The sequence below is a fragment of the Dendrobates tinctorius genome, unplaced genomic scaffold (genome assembly GCF_039654945.1).
Source record: "Dendrobates tinctorius isolate UK_male_01 unplaced genomic scaffold, ASM3965494v1 ptg000440l, whole genome shotgun sequence".
Classification (NCBI taxonomy): Eukaryota; Metazoa; Chordata; class Amphibia; order Anura; family Dendrobatidae; genus Dendrobates; species Dendrobates tinctorius.
In genome coordinates, this window is record NW_027362103.1 from 419,533 (window position 1) to 438,002 (window position 18,470).

The 18,470-nt window shown below is 50.7% G+C and overlaps 1 protein-coding gene across 5 annotated transcripts in view; it reads right to left on the minus strand.

Moving 5' to 3' along the window:
* ELMO3 (engulfment and cell motility 3) overlaps positions 1-18,470 on the minus strand; it is a 285,235-nt gene that overhangs the window by 104,446 nt on the left and 162,319 nt on the right. For 4 of the 5 annotated variants that reach the window (XM_073564248.1, XM_073564250.1, XM_073564249.1 and 1 more), the window contains one exon: positions 17,512-17,611. In XM_073564248.1, the coding sequence (XP_073420349.1) occupies positions 17,512-17,611 (100 nt within the window). The other variant, XM_073564252.1, reaches the window with a different exon arrangement.

Consider the following 18,470-nt stretch of genomic DNA (forward strand, 5'->3'; position numbering starts at 1 on the left):
AAAATGCAAAGCACTACATCTGAGCAATAAAAATGAAAAAAGCATATACAGAATGGGAGGAATAGGGCTAAGCAACAGCACATGTGAAATGGACTTGGGTATACTGATATATCATAAACTAAACAGAGGCTGGACAGACATCAAACAGATCAAACAGAGGCTGGACAGACATATGGGATGATTTCGTAAATCCTGCTTTGAGCAGGGGGTTGGACCAGATGACCCAAGAGGTCCCTTACAACTCTACCATTCTATGATTCTATAATCACCTGCCCAACACAATCCAAACAGTGAAACATGGTGGTGGAGCATCATGCTATGGGGGCGTTTTTCAGCTACAAGGACAGGACGACTGGTTGCAATTGAAGGAAACATGAATGTGGCCACGCACAGAGATATCCTGGATGAAAAGCTCTTCCCAAGTGTTCTGGACCTGAGACTTGGCCGAAGATTCACCTTCCAACAAGACAATGACCCTAAATACACAGCTAAAATAACAAAGGAGTGGCTTCAGGACAACTCTGTGACCATTCTTGACTGGCCCAGCCAGAGCTCTGACCTAAACCCAACTGAGCATCTCTGGAGAGACCTGAAAGTATTAAGTTACGTACCGGTAATGGTATTTTTCGGAAGCCCATGACAGCACCACGAGAGAGGGGATCCGCCCTTCGGGAACAGGAAACCTACAGACACAAAAGGGCGGCACCTCTCCCACGCATCAGTTGGATTACAGAGCTTGAGAGGCTACCATGGTTAGTACACCGCATATACACAATATATACAACCTATCTATCCTATTTACAATTCTTTAAACCATCTCCCACATAAGGTGAACTCGCGAAAACAATCCTCTAAAGGGGTGCACCCTTATACGTGAGCAAGGGAAGGAACTAAGGGTGCTGTCATGGGCTTCCGAAAAATACCGTTACCGGTACGTACCTTAATACTTTATTCGGACTCCCATGACAGCACCACGAGAGAATTACAGAGATGTAAACTAATTTAGGGAGGGACTACAGCCTGCAGCACCCTTAGCCCAAAGGTGAGATCTGAGGAGGCACCCATGTCTAACCGATAGTGGTTAAAAAAGGTGGAAGGAGATGACCAGGTGGCCGCCTTACATATCTGGTCAATTGATACTCCCGATCTCTCTGCCCAGGATGATGCCATGGCACGAGTGGAATGCGCCCTCAGGTTCTGTGGAGCCGGACCGCCACCTGCTGTGTAGGCAAGAGAGATAGCCTCCCTAATCCACCTCGCTAACGTGCGCTTTGACACTCAATACCCTTTCCTGGGACCTTGGAAGGATAAAAATAATGCGTTTTCCTTCCTCCAAGGATCTGTGGCTGCTAAATATTTAAGTAGGCATTTCTTAACATCTAGAGCCTGAAGTTTTTGTTCTTTAGGATTGGTTGGATTAGGGAGGAAGGAAGGCAGAACTATTTCTTGCGTCCTATGAAAATGAGATGCTACCTTGGGAAGGTATGCTGGGTCTGGCCTTAGGATTACTCTATCCTGTAAGAATTCTGTGTAAGGGGGCAATCTGGAAAGTGCCTGTATGTTGCCTATTCTACGTGCAGATGTTATTGCTACCAAAAAGGCTGTCTTAAGTGATATCATTTTTAGTGAAACAGAATCCAGAGGTTCAAACGGTTTTTCTGTCATGGCTGTCAGGACTAAATTTAAGTCCAAAGGTATACACCTATCTTTGAGTATGGGTCTCGATCTGGTAACTGCCTTAATGAATCTCGCCACCCAATGGTTACCGGCAATGTCGCATGCAAATAGGGCCCCTAAAGCTGAAACCTGTACTTTCAATGTACTAGTGGAAAGGCCCAACTCGAGACCCCTCTGGAGGAATTCTAGAATCTGTTTTACGGGTATTCCATCCCTGATATTAAACTCAAAGGTGGACAAGAATCGCCTCCAGGTTCTAGCATAGATACCTGTGGTGGTTTGTTTCCTACTTTTTAGGAGTGTATCGATTACATTTTTTGAGAAACCTCTATCCCTCAATAGTGTCCTCTCAAACACCATGCCGTCAAACGGAGTCCCGCTACTTGTGCGTGGTTGACTGGCCACTGGTAGAGGAGATCTGGAAGGTTCGGCAGTACCCAGGGATCGCTTACTGACATGGTCCTCAACCATGCAAACCAGAAGGGGGCAATCAATATGCCCCATCTTCCCTGATCTTCCTCACTACCAGAGGTAAAAGGTTCAAAGGCGGAAAAGCATAAGCCAGCGAGAAGTCCCATTTTATTAGGAGGGCGTCCACGGCCAGTGGATTTTCCCTGGGATTTAGGGAACAGAAAGTTTTTTCCTTCCTGTTTTCTTTGGTGGCAAAGAGGTCCACCTCCGGTTGACCCCATTTGCGGACAATCTGGTTGTAGATGTCTGAGTTTAAAGCCCATTCTCCCTGCTTTAGGGCCCTGCGGCTTAGAAAGTCTGCCTTCAAGTTGTCTTTTCCGCTGATGTGGAGCGCGGTTAAAGATAGAAAATTTTTCTCTGCTATCTGAAGGAGACGTTCCGTTATCCACATCAGGGCGTTGGAGCGGGTTCCACCTTGGTGGTTGAGATAGGCTACTGCTACCTGGTTGTCCGAGAGTACCCTCACATGATGGCCCTGTAGATACATAATGGCTGGCACTGCACTGATTAAGGAGAGTGCCACTGACTTGTGCCTCTCTTCCCCTCCCCTTCCATCATAGTGTCTGGTTCTGCCCACTTACGTTCTGGTGGGGTTGGGGTTAAAAATTATGGGACCAATAGGAGGAGGAAGGGGGTAGCACAGCCCCTTCCTGTGGGATATATAGCAGTGCATCTGAGGCCGCCCTCCCTCTTTCCTCCTGGAAGCACATCCTGGAAGTGCTTGTTTGGAAGCACTGTCCGGTACCATGGCAAATCCCCTTATTGAGGCTCTGCGCTTGTGAGTGCAGCAGGAGGGGGGAGTCGTGGCTCCACAGCGCGTTGGCAGGTATAGGGGCTCACCTGGGAGCTTCTCAGGCTCCTGCTGCTGTAGAGGTCCCGGGTCCGGTCACCGATTCCCCGTCTGAGGGATTGACCACCGCCGCGGTGGTTCATGCTGAGCAGCCGGAGGTGGTGGGGCTGCAGGGAGGTAGGCGGTCCGCTCGGCGTTCCCGCCCTCGGTTGTGGCTGACAGACGCCTTGCCGGCCGCTGTGTCTCAGCGGCGCGCGGCAAGGTGGAAGTCCCCGCCCCCCGACTTCCGGCCCTGCGTCACGGGGCAGGCAGCTGCGGCTACACGTGTCAGCGGTGCGCGCCGGGTTAGTGGGGAGCTGCTGCACTGCCCGTCGCCGGCCGGGAACCGGGTTCCGGTGCCCACTATAGCGGCGGTAGTGGAGAGTGGGTTAGGGGCGCAGAGGGGGATAAGAAATTTTACTACAGCACGGGGAGGCGTAGGATGGGAGGGAGGCATAGCGCTACATCCTCCGCTTCTGCGGAGGAACCGGGATGTGTTCAGCCCCCGGTGCAAAGAGGGGGAGAAGGGAATTCGCCCAGGGGAGGTCAGGCTTCGGCACCAATGGGTGTCCTGCCACTTTCGCCCCCCACGGGGATGGTTCTGGTGGGCGGTACTGGGTCCGCCCCTGCCACACAGGTGGGAAGCTTACGAGGGGAATTGGGTCAGAGCACGGCTTCGGCTCCTGCCGTTGCCGGGGATAGCAGGGAGGCTTTCTCGGCTGGGACGGCTGGCACGTACCCCCCGGAGGGGAGGCGGAACAGGCGTAGGCGCCGGAGATCCTCCTCCTCTTCCTCCTACTCCTCTTCCCCGCAGTCGCGTCACCAGGGGCAGCATGCTTCAGGGAGGCGCAGAAAATCACGGCGTTCAGGCCACAGCGTGTCCTCTAGGGGCCGCCGCCACACCCGGTCCTCGAGGCGTGGCTCTCCGTCTTCAGCATCTGGGGCGTCGAGCACGTCTGCGAGTCCCGAACATGCTCTCAATCCTCCTCCTGGGCGCCGGGAGTCGAGGGTTCCGTCAAGGACTTCCAGCCTGGCTGCGTTGAACGCACTTCCTGAGGCTACAAGTCATCACAGCAGCATCCAAGCAGGTTATTCGGGAGCCGGAGTTCCTCCATCTATGGGAGTCCCTCCTCCAATGGCGAATCCGGGTGAGTGTTCCCTGCTGGGTTCTTCAAGTGTGGATAATGCAACTGTGATTTCTGTTTTGAGAGCATTGGTCGGGCAATTGCCCCCCGCAGCCAATGCGGGTAAGGAGGGTAACAAGATTGATTCCTCGCTTGCCGGGGTGTACAAGGACGCCATGTTCTGCGGTGTTAATGCGCTGGGTTCGCACTTGGACGAGGATACTAAGAAGAAAATTTGGAGTAATGAATATGTGGATATTTGGTCGCTGATTGCAGTGGACCAACATACCGTGGACAAGGACAGGAGCCCTGTGGAAAGGTTTGCGGATAGAGTGCGCCCGAAAGTGGCGAGGACTATGAATAATTGGCTGCAAGCATTTGCCGTATTGGGTTGTGTTATGGGTCAGAAGCACCCGGGTAGATGTTCAGAGTTGTTCATTTATCAGGATATGATCTACAACTCGTACAAGGCTCATGGTGGGTCTGCGTGGTGGAGGTACGACGAGGAGTTTAGGAGGCGGTTAGCTATTCATCCGGAGATTGGTTGGGGGGTTAAGGTGACTGAGGTATGGCTGCGTCTTATGATGACGCAGAAACAATCCCCCTTTCCAACAGCGGCCGCTGGACAGGGTTCGTCGGGTTCCAGTTCAGTGGTCGTACGGAGACCCGGTACCTGTTGGCTGTTTAATGAGGGACACTGTCGATTCTTCGGTCTCTGCAAATTTTGGCATGAATGTTCCTCATGCGGAGGTTCCCACCCGGCGGCTAGATGCTCCCGCCCTGCGGGAAAGTTGCCAGTCAAGCCGCAGCAAACTGAGAGGAAGGACACCGGTGAACGTAGTCGCGATGGGACCGTGGTTAGACCGGTATCCTAATAAAGAGGCAGCTGGTCAGTTGCGTTTTGGGTTTTCGGAGGGGTTTTTCATCCCGTTTCGATTGCATAGGTCCCCTGGTTTTTCTGAAAATTTGACGTCTGCTCGGGAACATCCTGATGTTTTGTTATCAAAGGTGCAGAAGGAGGTAGATCTGGGTAGGATGGCGGGTCCGTTTTTGACGCCGCCTTTTCAGGATTTTAGAGTATCTCCTCTGGGAGTGGTCCCAAAGAAGGAACCAGGCTCTTTTCGGTTAATTCACCATTTGTCGCACCCGAGGGGTTTTTCAGTGAATGACGGAATCTCCCCTGATGATGCGTCAGTATCGTATGCGTCTTTCAACAGGGCTGTGGCCTTGATTAGGAGCGCAGGGGAAGGAGCATGGTTGGCGAAATCGGATATCGATTCGGCTTTTCGCCTGTTGCCGGTGCACCCGGATTGTTTTCATTTGTTGGGTTGTCAGGTTGCAGGAGAGTTTTATTTTGACATGTGTCTTCCCATGGGGTGTTCTATTTCGTGCTACTACTTTGAGCTTTTTAGTTCCTTTCTGGAATGGGTGGTTAGATGTGAAGTAGGAGTCAGGTGAGTGACTCACTATTTGGATGATTTCCTTTTTGTAGGCCCGAATGACTCGGATGTGTGTCACAGGTTGCTCGCTGCGTTCACGGCTATGGCAAAGGAATTTGGCGTTCCTCTGTCTCCAGAGAAGACGATTGGCCCGGTTCGCATTTTGTCGTTTCTTGGAATTGAAATTGATACGGTAGCGATGGTTTTTCGCTTGCCTGTGGACAAGATTCAAAAATTGGTTTCCTTGATTTCGGGTTTTCTGTCCGTTAAGAAAGTCACCCTGTTGCAGATGCAATCATTGCTAGGTTTGTTGGTTTTTGCATGCAGGGTCATGCGGTGGGCAGGGTGTTCTCGTGACAGCTGTCGCTGGCTACGAAAGGTGCCTCTAGCCCGCACCACAGGGTGCGGGTTACGAGGGCCATGAAGGCGGATTTGGAAGTGTGGCTTTCCTTTTTGCAATCGTTTAATGGTCATACTTGTTTCATGTTACCGCGCCGGAGGGCTCAGGAATTGGATTTGTTTTCGGAAGGCGATGTTGTGGCGGGTTTCGTGGCCGGATTTGGCAAACGGCGATGTCGGGAGGACTGGCCGGAGTCGTGGTTTATGACGGGCCTTTGTCAGGACAAGACTCTATGTGAGATTTTTCCAATCGTGGTTTTGTTTGAGTTGTGGGGTGAGTTACTGTGCAATCAGGAAATTCAGTTGCGGTCTGACAATCCGGGTGTGGTTCGCTGTATCAATCACATGTCGTCCAGGTCGTTGACGATTTTGGGCCTACTGCGTAGACTTGCCCTACTATGTTTGAGGTTCAACATTTGGCTTCGGGTCCAGTTGGTGCATGGGCAGGATGGTTTGTTCTCTAATCTTTCTGATTTCTCTGTTTTTCAGGTTTCCACGGTGCATGGCCCCAATGTCAGTCCGGAGGTTTTCAATTGCCCGTCGGTCCTGTGGGATGCGGTCGGGAACAGTTGATGTCCCTTGTCCGCTCTTAGGTGTCTCAATCGACTTGGCGTGCGTATGGTAAGGCGTGGTCGGAATGGTGCCAGTTGGTGGGCCATAGGTCGGTTCAGGCATGTGAGAATTCCAGATTGCAAGTTACGGTTGAGTACTTGTGTCAGTTGACTAACAAAGGTTTATCGGGAGCATCGGCGCAGCAGCGTTTGTCTAGGGTTGCTTTCCACTTTCAGCTTTTGGGATGGCCCGATGTTACGAAATCTTTCATTATTCGTCAAGCTATGAAGGGTTTGCGAAGGGTGCAACCGAGTAATGAGTGTCGGCGCCCGGTGTCGCTGCCTCTGCTTAGCCGGAACATAACTACGGCTCAGGAGGTGTGCAGATCCGCTTTCAAAACAGCTCTTTTATCCGCTGCGTTTGGTTTAGCGTTTTTCGGGGCCCTGAGAGTTGGAGAATTGGTTCCGCGTTCAAAGCTCGACGTGGGGTGTGGTTTGCGTTTTGAGGACGTGGATTTTTAGGAAGGGTCGGTTCGTGTACGAATCCGTAAATCTAAGCCTGATCCGTTGGGTCGGGGTTCTTGGGTTTTGTTGCATGCTGCCGAAGCCTCAATGTGTCCGGTCATTTTGCTTCGGGCTTATGCGGCATTGAGACGTGGGGGTGAATTTTTCTTCACGCATTTCGATTTTTCACCGTTAACCAGGTATCAATTTCAGTCTGTGTTTAACAAATGTTTGAAGGGTTTAGGAGTTCCAGTTGGTGAGTATGGTACCCATTCTTTTCGCATTGGTGCTGCTACGGAAGCGGCCAAGGAGGGTCTTCCGGATTCGGAAGTTCAAAAGATAGGGAGGTGGCATTCGGCGTGCTTCGCTAGATATATTCGTCCGGATTTATTGTATTAACATTTTCTTTTTTTTGCAGGTTCCATCAGACCGACCGTTTGGTTGCTGGGACATTCTTATATATTCTGGGCGGCGCAACGTGCTGAGTGTCGCCCAGGTGGACGACACCTTGGATTTCGGGACGTGGAGTTCATGTGGAGAGGCGTTAGGGGCCTGCAATGGCCGCAGGTCTTGCCTGAGGTCATTTCGGTGGCAAGAGGAGCTCGGGATCCTGTTATTTTGGTTCTGCAAGCGGGGGGAAATGACCTGTGCTCCTACAAAGTGGCAGAGTTGTTGACAATGATGCGGGCTGATATGGAACGGTTCCATAGTTTCTTCCAAGAACTGGTTTTGGTGTGGTCCGAGATTGTCCCGAGGGCGGTGTGGCAAGGGGCTCGTGATGGGATGGCGGTTGAGCGACCAAGGAGATCGATTAATGCTCGTATTTCCAAATTTGTGCGTGATAGGTTTGGTGTGGTAGTACGGCACCGACAGTTGGAAGGGGATAACAGCGCCCTGTTAAGGCCTGATGGGGTTCATTTAAACGATATCGGGCTCGATATATTCTTATCCGGATTGCAGGATGGTGTGGAGCAGGCTTTGTTATTGATGGGTGGGGGTCGGAGTCCTGTTTAGAAACAGGATCCTTCGTGGCGGTAAAAGAAGGAATGGCACGGAATTACGGCTTGCTGGCTGACTTGCCTGCGGATATGGAGCAGGGCATTTGCGGCAAGCGCGTGTTAAGAGAAGTTATGTGCCTTCAATATGGTTGTTTAACAAAGCATTTAATAAAGCTGTGACCGACCTTCACCCATCACTTGGTTTCTGAGTTGATTTATTATGGGGGGGCAGAGGTAATGTGTGTGGGTTTGTCCCTGGGTCGCAACAGTCTGGCTGGCACTGCACTGATTAAGGAGAGTGCCACTGACTGTTGTGCCTCTCTTCCCCTCCCCTCCCATCATAGTGTCTGGTTCTGCCCACTTACGTTCTGGTGGGGTTGGGGTTAAAAATTATGGGACCAATAGGAGGAGGAAGGGGGTATCACAGCCCCTTCCTGTGGGATATATAGCAGTGCATCTGAGGCCGCCCTCCCTCTTTCCTCCTGGAAGCACATCCTGGAAGTGCTTGTCCCACCCTCCCTCCCTGTTATGTGTACTATTAATGTTCCTTTTGTTCTGTTTTTTTGTAGTTACAAGTCACAGCGGTAAAAGAAGGAATGGCACGGAATTACGGCTTGCTGGCTGACTTGCCTGCGGATATGGAGCAGGGCATTTGCGGCAAGCGCGTGTTAAGAGAAGTTATGTGCCTTCAATATGGTTGTTTAACAAAGCATTTAATAAAGCTGTGACCGACCTTCACCCATCACTTGGTTTCTGAGTTGATTTATTATGGGGGGGCAGAGGTAATGTGTGTGGGTTTGTCCCTGGGTCGCAACAGTCTGAGTTTTTTAACGGCCAATTCAATCGCCAGCAGCTCCCTCTGGTTAGATGAGGTCTCAGCATTGGAGTCCCACTGTCCCACTATGTCCCCCCATATGGGTCCCCCAACCCCAAGGACTAGCGTCTGTGGTTATTACGCGGGTTATCTGTATCACCCAGGGCACCCCCCGAGGCTAAATTTCCGACATCGAGCCACCACCTAAGAGATGTAATAGTTGAGGGGCTTAGCAATACTTGACCCTGCAAGAAGCCCTCTAAGGTTCTGCTATTAACCAGGACGTCTTTCTGAAGGGCCCTAGTGTGGAATTGTGCCCACTTGACCGCTGGGATGAGGTTAGGGAGCCTAACAGGGACATGGCCTGCCTGAGGGTCATGGAGGGTCTATCGATAGCCCGAAGAACCTGCTGCTGTATCTGCTGTAATTTATCTACGGGTAACAGACACTGCTGAGCTTCTGAATTTAACAGCAAGTCTAGAAACTTCCGGACCTTTAAGGGCTGAAATCTGGACTTCTCGTAATTTATTATCCATCCGAGGTTCTCTAATCTGGACTTAGCTTTTTTTATCTGAGATAGACAATGGTCCACTGAATTTCCCACAATCAAAAAATCATCTAAGTATGGGATAATTAAGATGTCAACTTCCCGTAAATGAGCCATAATTTCGGCCACTATTTTTGTAAATACCCGGGGCGCTGCTGAGAAACCAAAGGGAAGGGCTCTATATTGATAATGACGGATTATACCGTCTATTGATACCACCACTCTCAGGAACTGCTGGAAATCTGCGTGGATGGGCACATGATAGTATGAGTCTTTCAAGTCCACGACCGCCATGAAACACCCTTCAAACAGCATCTTTATTGTAGAATTAATGGGCTCCATTTTAAAGGTGCGTTTAACCAAAAATTAATTAAGGAAACGTAAATTAATAATCGTTCTGAATGTTTTATCCGGTTTTTGGTTTAGGAATAAGGGAGAGTAGAACCCTGTTCCTCTCTCAGATTCTGGAACCTCTATCAGAACGTTTTTCAGACACAGGTTCAAGACCTCTGCTTCTAAAGCCGCTTGCTCGAGGGGTGAAGACCTTAAGGGTGTTGGTTTAAAGGTATCCCGTGGGACTTGAGTGAACTCCAACCTGAGTCCGGTGGATATCACATTCCGCACCCAGTCACTATTGGTGACCTGTAGCCATGCTGGGGGGGAAGGATGACAGTCTACCCCCAACGGGAATTGCTAGTCATTGGTTCTGTCTTTTTCTCTCTCTCGACGAGCGTCTGAACATGAAGCCCGTACCTCTTCTCCTTCTATCCTCCCATCTGGGACGGTCTCTATTAGGTGAAGGGTTACGCCTTCTCCCTTGACCGAATCTCCTTCTATTAAACGGACGTCGGTAAGATGCGGACCAAAGATTTGGGAATTTTTTCTTATCATCCCCGGCCTTCTCCAGCAGTTCGTCCAGGACTGCTCCGAATAAATATTCCCCCTCACACGGGATAGTACAGAGTTTCGCCCTGGACTGAATATCTCCCGGCCAGCACTTTAGCCACAGGGCTCTCCGAGCCGCATTAGAGAGTCCTGCTGCCCTGGTGGCCATTCTGACTGCATCAGCCGAGGCATCTGCTAGGAAGGCTGCGCCATCCTGGATTATTGGTAGGGCCCCAAGGATTGCCTGTCTAGATGTTCCTTGTTTTAGCTGCGACTCTAACTGGTCCAACCAGAACATCATGGACCTGGCCGTGCAAGTTGATGCTACTGCTGGTCTTAAGGAACCGGCTGCCATCTCCCAGGTATTTTTAAGGAAGGTATCTGCCTTCCTGTCTAGAGGATCTTTAAGGGACCCCACGTCCTCAAAGGGTAGTGAGGATCTTTTCGATGCTTTCGCAATAGCTGCATCTAATTTGGGGGCCTTGTCCCAAGTATTCATTGCTGAATCGTCAAAGGGATATCTCCGCTTGAGGTCTGGTGGTAGCGACCCTCTTTTATCTGGCTTTTTCCACTCTCTGCGGATGAGATCCTGAATCTTTTCGTTCAGTGGGAAGACTCTACGCTTTCTCTGCTCCAGCCCCCTGAACATCACATCCTGCATGGATAATTGAGGCTTCGGCTCCTCCACCTCCATTGTCCCTCTGACTGCTTTTACCAATTTGTCTACTCGGTCAAGCGGCAGGCAAAACCGACCAGAGTCCTCTTCTTCTGAGGAGGACGAGGGAGATGAAATATGGGAGTCCTTACTTCTCCGCCTCTAGGTCGAGGAATCCGACTCCACCGGGTCCTCACCCCTTAAACTCTCTGGTTGGGACAGGGATTTTAGGGTTTCCTTCATCTCTGCCCTTACTATATCCCTTAAACACGCCGCTACTGCGGGCGACTCCTCCGCCAGTGTCTGCTGGATACAGGGGGGACACAACTTTTTGGGGCATGAGTCTGGTAACGGGCGTGCACAGAGTGCGCATTCCCTGTGTTTGGTTTTACTTGTAGCTTTCTTCCCCTAGAATAAAACACAGAAGGAGGCCCCGTCACTGAGTGAAAATTCACGAAGATCACTTACCAGTGCCACAATCAAGTACCGGAGAATGAGGGGGATTTTTCTCAGTCGATGCTCCTGTTCGCCTAGAGGAGCCTTTATGACTGGATTGGTTACTTCGTCCCGGACACTCCTAACTGTCATGGGCCTCTTTCTTCTTCTGTTTGACCTGCCTAAGGTCATCCAGGGGCGGCAATGAAGATTGTCCCTCTTGCCGCCGTTGCTGCTGCTTTTACTGCTGCTGCTGCTTTTGCTGCTGCTGCTCCTGATCGCTCTGCATTACTGCTCGCAATAATGTGGCCAAGGCAAGGCACCCATCTAGGGTCCTGCCTATATACCCCTCCTCCGGACAGCAGATTTCCTCCTGCCGCACCCTCCCCCCTAATAGGGCCCCCTCCCCAGCTGGCGCCGCTTTGGGCAGGGGAACCGGCGCTTACCGGCGTCCTCTTGGATCCCCGTGCCTGCGCAGTGGCGCCGCCGACCCGGAAGCGCCCCCAGGCTCCGCCCCCTGACGTCACCACGACTCTGACGTGACCGGAAGTCACGCGAGACGTCCGGGCGCTCCACTATGGAGTGCTCCCCAGCCCCAGCGCCCTGCAGCTGCGCCGCCCCCCCCAACCTCTGCGATCGCGCCGCCGGAGCTGGGAGCCCCCAGGGGGCATACTTACCGGCGGCGGCCCACATATGGAGACGGACCTCCTCCGGACGCCGTTCCCTGCTGTATCCACCACCGCCGTGCCACCCATCCTGGGCCACCGTGGCGTCCTCCAGGAGCTCCGCACCAGGCCGAGGTAGGAGACCCCCTTGCTACCTATACCGGCCGGCCGGCCTGGGATCTGGTCTGTAGGATCCCGTCCCCTCAGGAACAGGAAACCAACTGATGCGTGGGAGAGGTGCCGCCCTTTTCTATCTGTAGGTTTCCTGTTCCCGAAGGGCGGATCCCCTCTCTCGTGGTGCTGTCATGGGAGTCCGAATAAAATGGCTGTCCACCAACGTTCACCATCCAACCTGATGGAGCTGGAGAGGATCTGCAAGGAAGAATGGCCGAGGATTCCCAAATCCAGTGGTGAAAAACTTGTTGCATCATTCCCAAGAAGACTCATGGCTGTACTAACTCAAAATGTGCTTCTACTCAACACTGAGAAAAGGGTCTAAATACTTATGACCATGGGAGATTTCAGGTTTCTTCTTTAATAAATTGGCAAAAATTTCTACATTTCTGTTTTTTTCAGTCAAGATGTGGTGCAGAGTGCACATTAATGAGAAAAAAACGAACTATTTTCACTTTACCAAATGGCTGCAATGAGACAAAGAGTGAATAATTTAAAGGGGTCTGAATACTTTCCGTACTCACTGCATGTACAATGTGTGCGAGTGCTTGTACACACACATTGTGCTAACTGTCAGTGTGAGTGAGGAGTGATATGCAATGGCGGATCTTAATAGGGGCGGATGGGGCGGTCGCCCCGGGCCCAAGGTTTTTTGGGGGCCCAGGGGCAGGGGCGGGCTGGGCCGGGTGGCAGAGAGGCAAATGCCACCCGGACCGCTCCCCCAGCACCTGTACAGGGCCGGCCGTGCCCTGTGCTGTGACGCCGCCGGCAGCAGACAGCCGCCCGTGTCACATTCTATGAGGGGCCGGGAGCTGTGCACGGCCGTCACCTTGACGGCTGCTCAGCTCCGGCTCCCTCCGGCTGTACTTCCGGGTCAGATGTCGGGCGTGCGCGATGACGTCATCGTGCACGCGCCGACATGTCCCGGAGGATGCTGAAAGCAGAGGCGCTGCTGGGGAGCGAGCCGGCTGTGAGGTAAGTATGGGGAACTTTTTTTATTTTTTTTTATTTATAAAATGAATTAAATGGGGGAGGGGGTGAGTGGGGGCTGTACACAATGAAGGGGGGGTGACTAGGGCCTGTATATGATGACGGGGGGTGACTGGGGGCTGTATATGATGACGGGGGGGTGACTGGGGGCTGTATATGATGAAGGGGGGTGACTGGGGTTGTACAGGATGAAGGGGTGAGTGGGGGCTTCACAGGATGAAGGGGGGATGAGTGGGGGCTTCACATGATGAAGGGGGGTGAGTGGGGCTGCATATGATGAAGGGGGGGTGAGTGGGGCTGCACATGATGAAGTGGGGGGTGAGTGGGGCTGCACATGATGAAGTGGGGGATAAGTGGGGCTGCACATGATGAAGTGGGGGATAAGTGGGGCTGCACATGAAGTGGGGGATAAGGGGGACTGCACATGATGAATTAAGGGGTAAGTGGGACTGCACATGATGAATTAAGGGGTAAGTGGGACTGCACATGATGAATTAAGGGGTAAGTGGGACTGCACATGATGAATTGGGGGTAAGGGGAACTGCACATGATGAATTAAGGGGTAAGTGGGACTGAACATGATGAATTGGGGGTAAGAGGGACTGAACCTGATGAATTGGGGGTAAGGGGGACTGCACATGATGAATTGGGGGTAAGGGGCACTGCACATGAAGTGGGGGTAAGGGGGACTGCACATGATGTGGGGGTAAAATTAACTGCACATGATGATGGGGGAGTGGGGCTGCACATGACGTTGGGGGGGAAGGGGACTGCACATGATGAAATGGAAGGGGGGATAAGGGGCTGCAAACGATGAAGCGGCACTGCAGATGAAGTGAGTGGGTGATAGGGGACTGCAATGGATGAAGTAAGGGGACTTCAAATTAAAGTGGGGACATTAAAGTGGATCCCCTATGGCCAGGATCACGTTGGGCGATTTTGTGCGTATTGGCCGTAGGCCTACAGCTTATGTGCAACGTCTTTTTAGGCCATGTCCACACGTGGTGGAATGGTGGCGGGTTTTCCGTATGGACCCGCAGCAAACCAAGTGCTGCGGTCCGTACGGCTGTCAATTCCCGCACGGGGACCGCAGCGCTCAGGTGGGAAGGGGGGTACAGGGGCCCAGGTTTTATGAACAGCCCCGGGCCCATAGTCCACTTAATCCGCCACTGGTGATATGGGTGACAAAGGGACCTCCTCCCACAACACCAGTACCACCCTTTACTAAATAATGCCCCCAACACTCACTCTACAAACGCATTGAGTGTATTCATACTCCATATACACACACACACTTCCTGACATGTGTGGGTTGAGCTATGGGCTCTCCATGAGTTATATAAAGTTCTCTTTCTAGATTAATAAAGCCATAACTGGTTAAGGGTCCACTCCCATTTTCATCTCCTTCAACAAGTGCTCTTTCACACATCAGATTTTTAGTTTTGTGTGCCATCCACCAATTTTTCAGATAAATCATGGACCCATTGTAACGATAGACTACATTGGACTGTTATGGGATCCATGTCTAATAAAATGTTCACATCATGAAAGATTTTATTTAACTCCCCAACACAAGGGAACTGAAAAGAGCCAGGTCACTCTCAGAATTGGACCATTCAATGTGACCGGCCACCTCTGGGGTGACTGCTGGCCGTTTTCTTTAGGGTGTGAAGGGACCAATATCCATGGACCTTCCCTTCCCGATAGTATCAGTTTGCTGCTTGTCATTTCTACTGTGGTCGGTTATGTAACATGAGAGGAGCCGAGTCACCCTCAGAATTGGACCATTCAATGTGACCGGCCACCTCTGGGGTGACTGCTGGCCGTTTTCCTTAGAGTGTGAAGGGAACAATATCCATGGACCTTCCCTTCCGATAGTATCAGTTTGCTGCTTGTCATTTCCACTGTGGTCGGTTATGTAACATGAGAGGAGCCGAGTCACCCTCAGAATTGGACCATTCAATGTGACCGGCCACCTCTGGGGTGACTGCTGGCCGTTTTCCTTAGAGTGTGAAGGGAACAATATCCATGGACCTTCCCTCCCGATAGTATCAGTTTGCTGCTTGTCATTTCTACTGTGGTCGGTTATGTAACATGAGAGGAGCCGAGTCACCCTCAGAATTGGACCATTCAATGTGACCGGCCACCTCTGGGGTGACTGCTGGCCGTTTTCTTTAGGGTGTGAAGGGACCAATATCCATGGACCTTCCCTCCCGATAGTATCAGTTTGCTGCTTGTCATTTCTACTGTGGTCGGTTATGTAACATGAGAGGAGCCGAGTCACCCTCAGAATTGGACCATTCAATGTGACCGGCCACCTCTGGGGTGACTGCTGGCCGTTTTCTTTAGGGTGTGAAGGGACCAATATCCATGGACCTTCCCTTCCGATAGTATCAGTTTGCTGCTTGTCATTTCTACCGTGGTCGGTTATGTAACATGAGAGGAGCCGAGTCACCCTCAGAATTGGACCATTCAATGTGACCGGCCACCTCTGGGGTGACTGCTGGCCGTTTTCCTTAGAGTGTGAAGGGAACAATATCCATGGACCTTCCCTTCCGATAGTATCAGTTTGCTGCTTGTCATTTCTACTGTGGTCGGTTATGTAACATGAGAGGAGCCGAGTCACCCTCAGAATTGGACCATTCAATGTGACCGGCCACCTCTGGGGTGACTGCTGGCCGTTTTCCTTAGAGTGTGAAGGGAACAATATCCATGGACCTTCCCTTCCGATAGTATCAGTTTGCTGCTTGTCATTTCTACCGTGGTCGGTTATGTAACATGAGAGGAGCCAGTGTTATTATTGATTTCTAACTCGAGACGTCTGTATGCGCTCTACTGGGGCCCTTTGTTTTGATGTCTTTAGAATAGAGTTGGGTCAATTTTGCCTTCTTGAGCCCCTGGTTACATTTTGAGGCTGTCATTGGATAATATGTTACCATGTGAAACACCCTAACCCTAAGGTGGTTACTCATTATGAAAATGTGCGGACACACAGAAAGCAATCAATCAATATAAAACCAACACGAGAAAACTGCTCTTCTCGGATGGGAATGCGGGAAGGTCCTTAGAGGCGGATTACCTCCTGATCTAAAAACAATGGCCGCCCCGGGCACAGGTTACATTGGACGGTCAGTTTCTGGGGGTAACCAACTCCTTCCCAGACCACATGGTGCATTAGATAGTCAATTAACAGTGAGGGGGTCAATTAAGAGGCGACAAAACAACACTGACACTAATCCCCCAGCGATAAGAAAGGAAAGGTGTCTGTCAGATACCTCCATTACTAATGCTGTAATAAAGTGACACAAATAAAGCAATACTACCCTATACCATCCACCTTTAACCATTACATTAGTCATCATAGTCCAACTAGTGATAAGAAAATAAAAGAAATCTGATATATCCTTCACATGCTTCATCTTAAAGAAGCCCTGATCCCATCACAGTGTTCATCCTCTTACTATATATAGCAGTCATCATATTATACAGCACTGTGTACTTACAATTGCTCATTTTCCTTTCTACCCAGATAATTCATCTCTTTTTCATCAGGTCTATGACATCCCGTGATTAAAGACTGACGAGCTGATTCCTTCTAAACTCTATGTAGAAACAGGAGATCAATTCTCCCTGCATGAGTCATGAGTCAACACAAAAGTCATGGCAGGGGGAGGGAGTAGCTGGGTCAGGAGGTGAAGGGTGGAATGATTCATGCAGGAACAAGAGAATTCCTGTTTCAACAAAGACCGGAGAAAAGAGAAGAATTTACTGAGTAGAAATGAAAATGAGCAATTGTAAGTACACAGTGCAGCATAGTATGAGGACTGCATTATATTAAGAGGATAAAATCTTTGATGGGAGGAGGGCGAGGGTGGAGGAGGAGGGCGAGGGTGGAGGAAGAGGGCGAGGGTGGAGGAACAGGGCGAGGCGGGAGGAACAGGGCGAGGCAGGAGGAACAGGGCGAGGGGGGAGGAACAGGGTGAGGCGGAAGGAACAGGGCGAGGAGGAAAAGGAGGGTGAGGAGGTCTGCCATAATGAACAGACTGCTGTTCTTTATGTTGCATACTTGGTCCTCTTATTTCTGCATTACTGAATGGGGGGCCCTATGAATGAAGTCTGTGGTGGGCTCGGTGTTCTCCAGTCCGACACTGAATATCATCAATGGGAATCACGAATGTGCCTTAGTTAAGAATACCGAGGCTGTAATTTTGTACCATCACATTTTAATCACCACGTAAGGATAGAGCTGGTGTTTCATGTAGCTCAGGTGACGCTGGCCATGCGGAGGCGCTGCCCCAGTTTTCTCCACAATACTCGCGTGTCCTGACATCTGGCTCCCCAGCGTCCGGTGTACCTTTTGTATGAATGCTGGGCTGAACGTCTCCCAAGACACAAAGCCATGTTCCATCAGCTCCGAAATGGCCTTCAAGATGTGACACATGACCTCCTTAAGCCTGTAAACACAAGACATGAAGCTAGTGAGGAGCAGAATCCCCTCTACGATGTCAGTGGGGGTTATTATATGGTGGGATCTGGGAGCAGGACTTTTCTTTGCACTTCTGGCTGCACACAAGACCTTTGCTTTCCATTAGATCCGCTGATATCTCCATCATGAGCTCCTCACTCAGTCTCAGACCATTTACCTCCAAGCACACTCACCGGTTTCCTTCCTTCTGGAGCAGAGCTTTAGTCACTCTGGTTTTTATAGACAAACTCGGGACATCTCCGCTCCCACCTTGGGAATGCACATAAAATAAGGAGGAATAGGTAATAAAGAACACTTTGGAGAGGGCTCTACACAAGCCTCACTCCTTTCTGGTCCTAACCTGCCATTGATCTGGCAGAATCAGGCCAGCTGGAGACTATGGAAAACTGGATGTCATTTCCTTTTGGAGGAGTTTTTCATTTCACTTATTTTATTAATTATGTGCAAATTGCTGATGAAAGGTCACACCTTACTTACTTTGCAGCTACGTTCAATAGAGGGCACTGTAGAGACTGATCTTTCTTTCTGGAAAGGAGCCCATATGCATAACAATGTTCTCCAGAGCTTTGCCAGGACTGTCACCTATTAATCTAGAATTGTACATTGGGTGCAGGGCGCCACCTGGTGACATCATCAGAACTACTACACCCCTAACAATCCAGAGGAATGACACAGAATTCTCAGTAACATAAGGCCACATCTAGAAAATGGGATCCAGTTTTGGGCTCCATCTTTTAAAAAGGATATTCAGAAGTTAAAATCAGTTCAAAGGCGGCAACTACATTATCACACGGGATAAAGGTCTCTCCCGTATTACGCAGGACGGA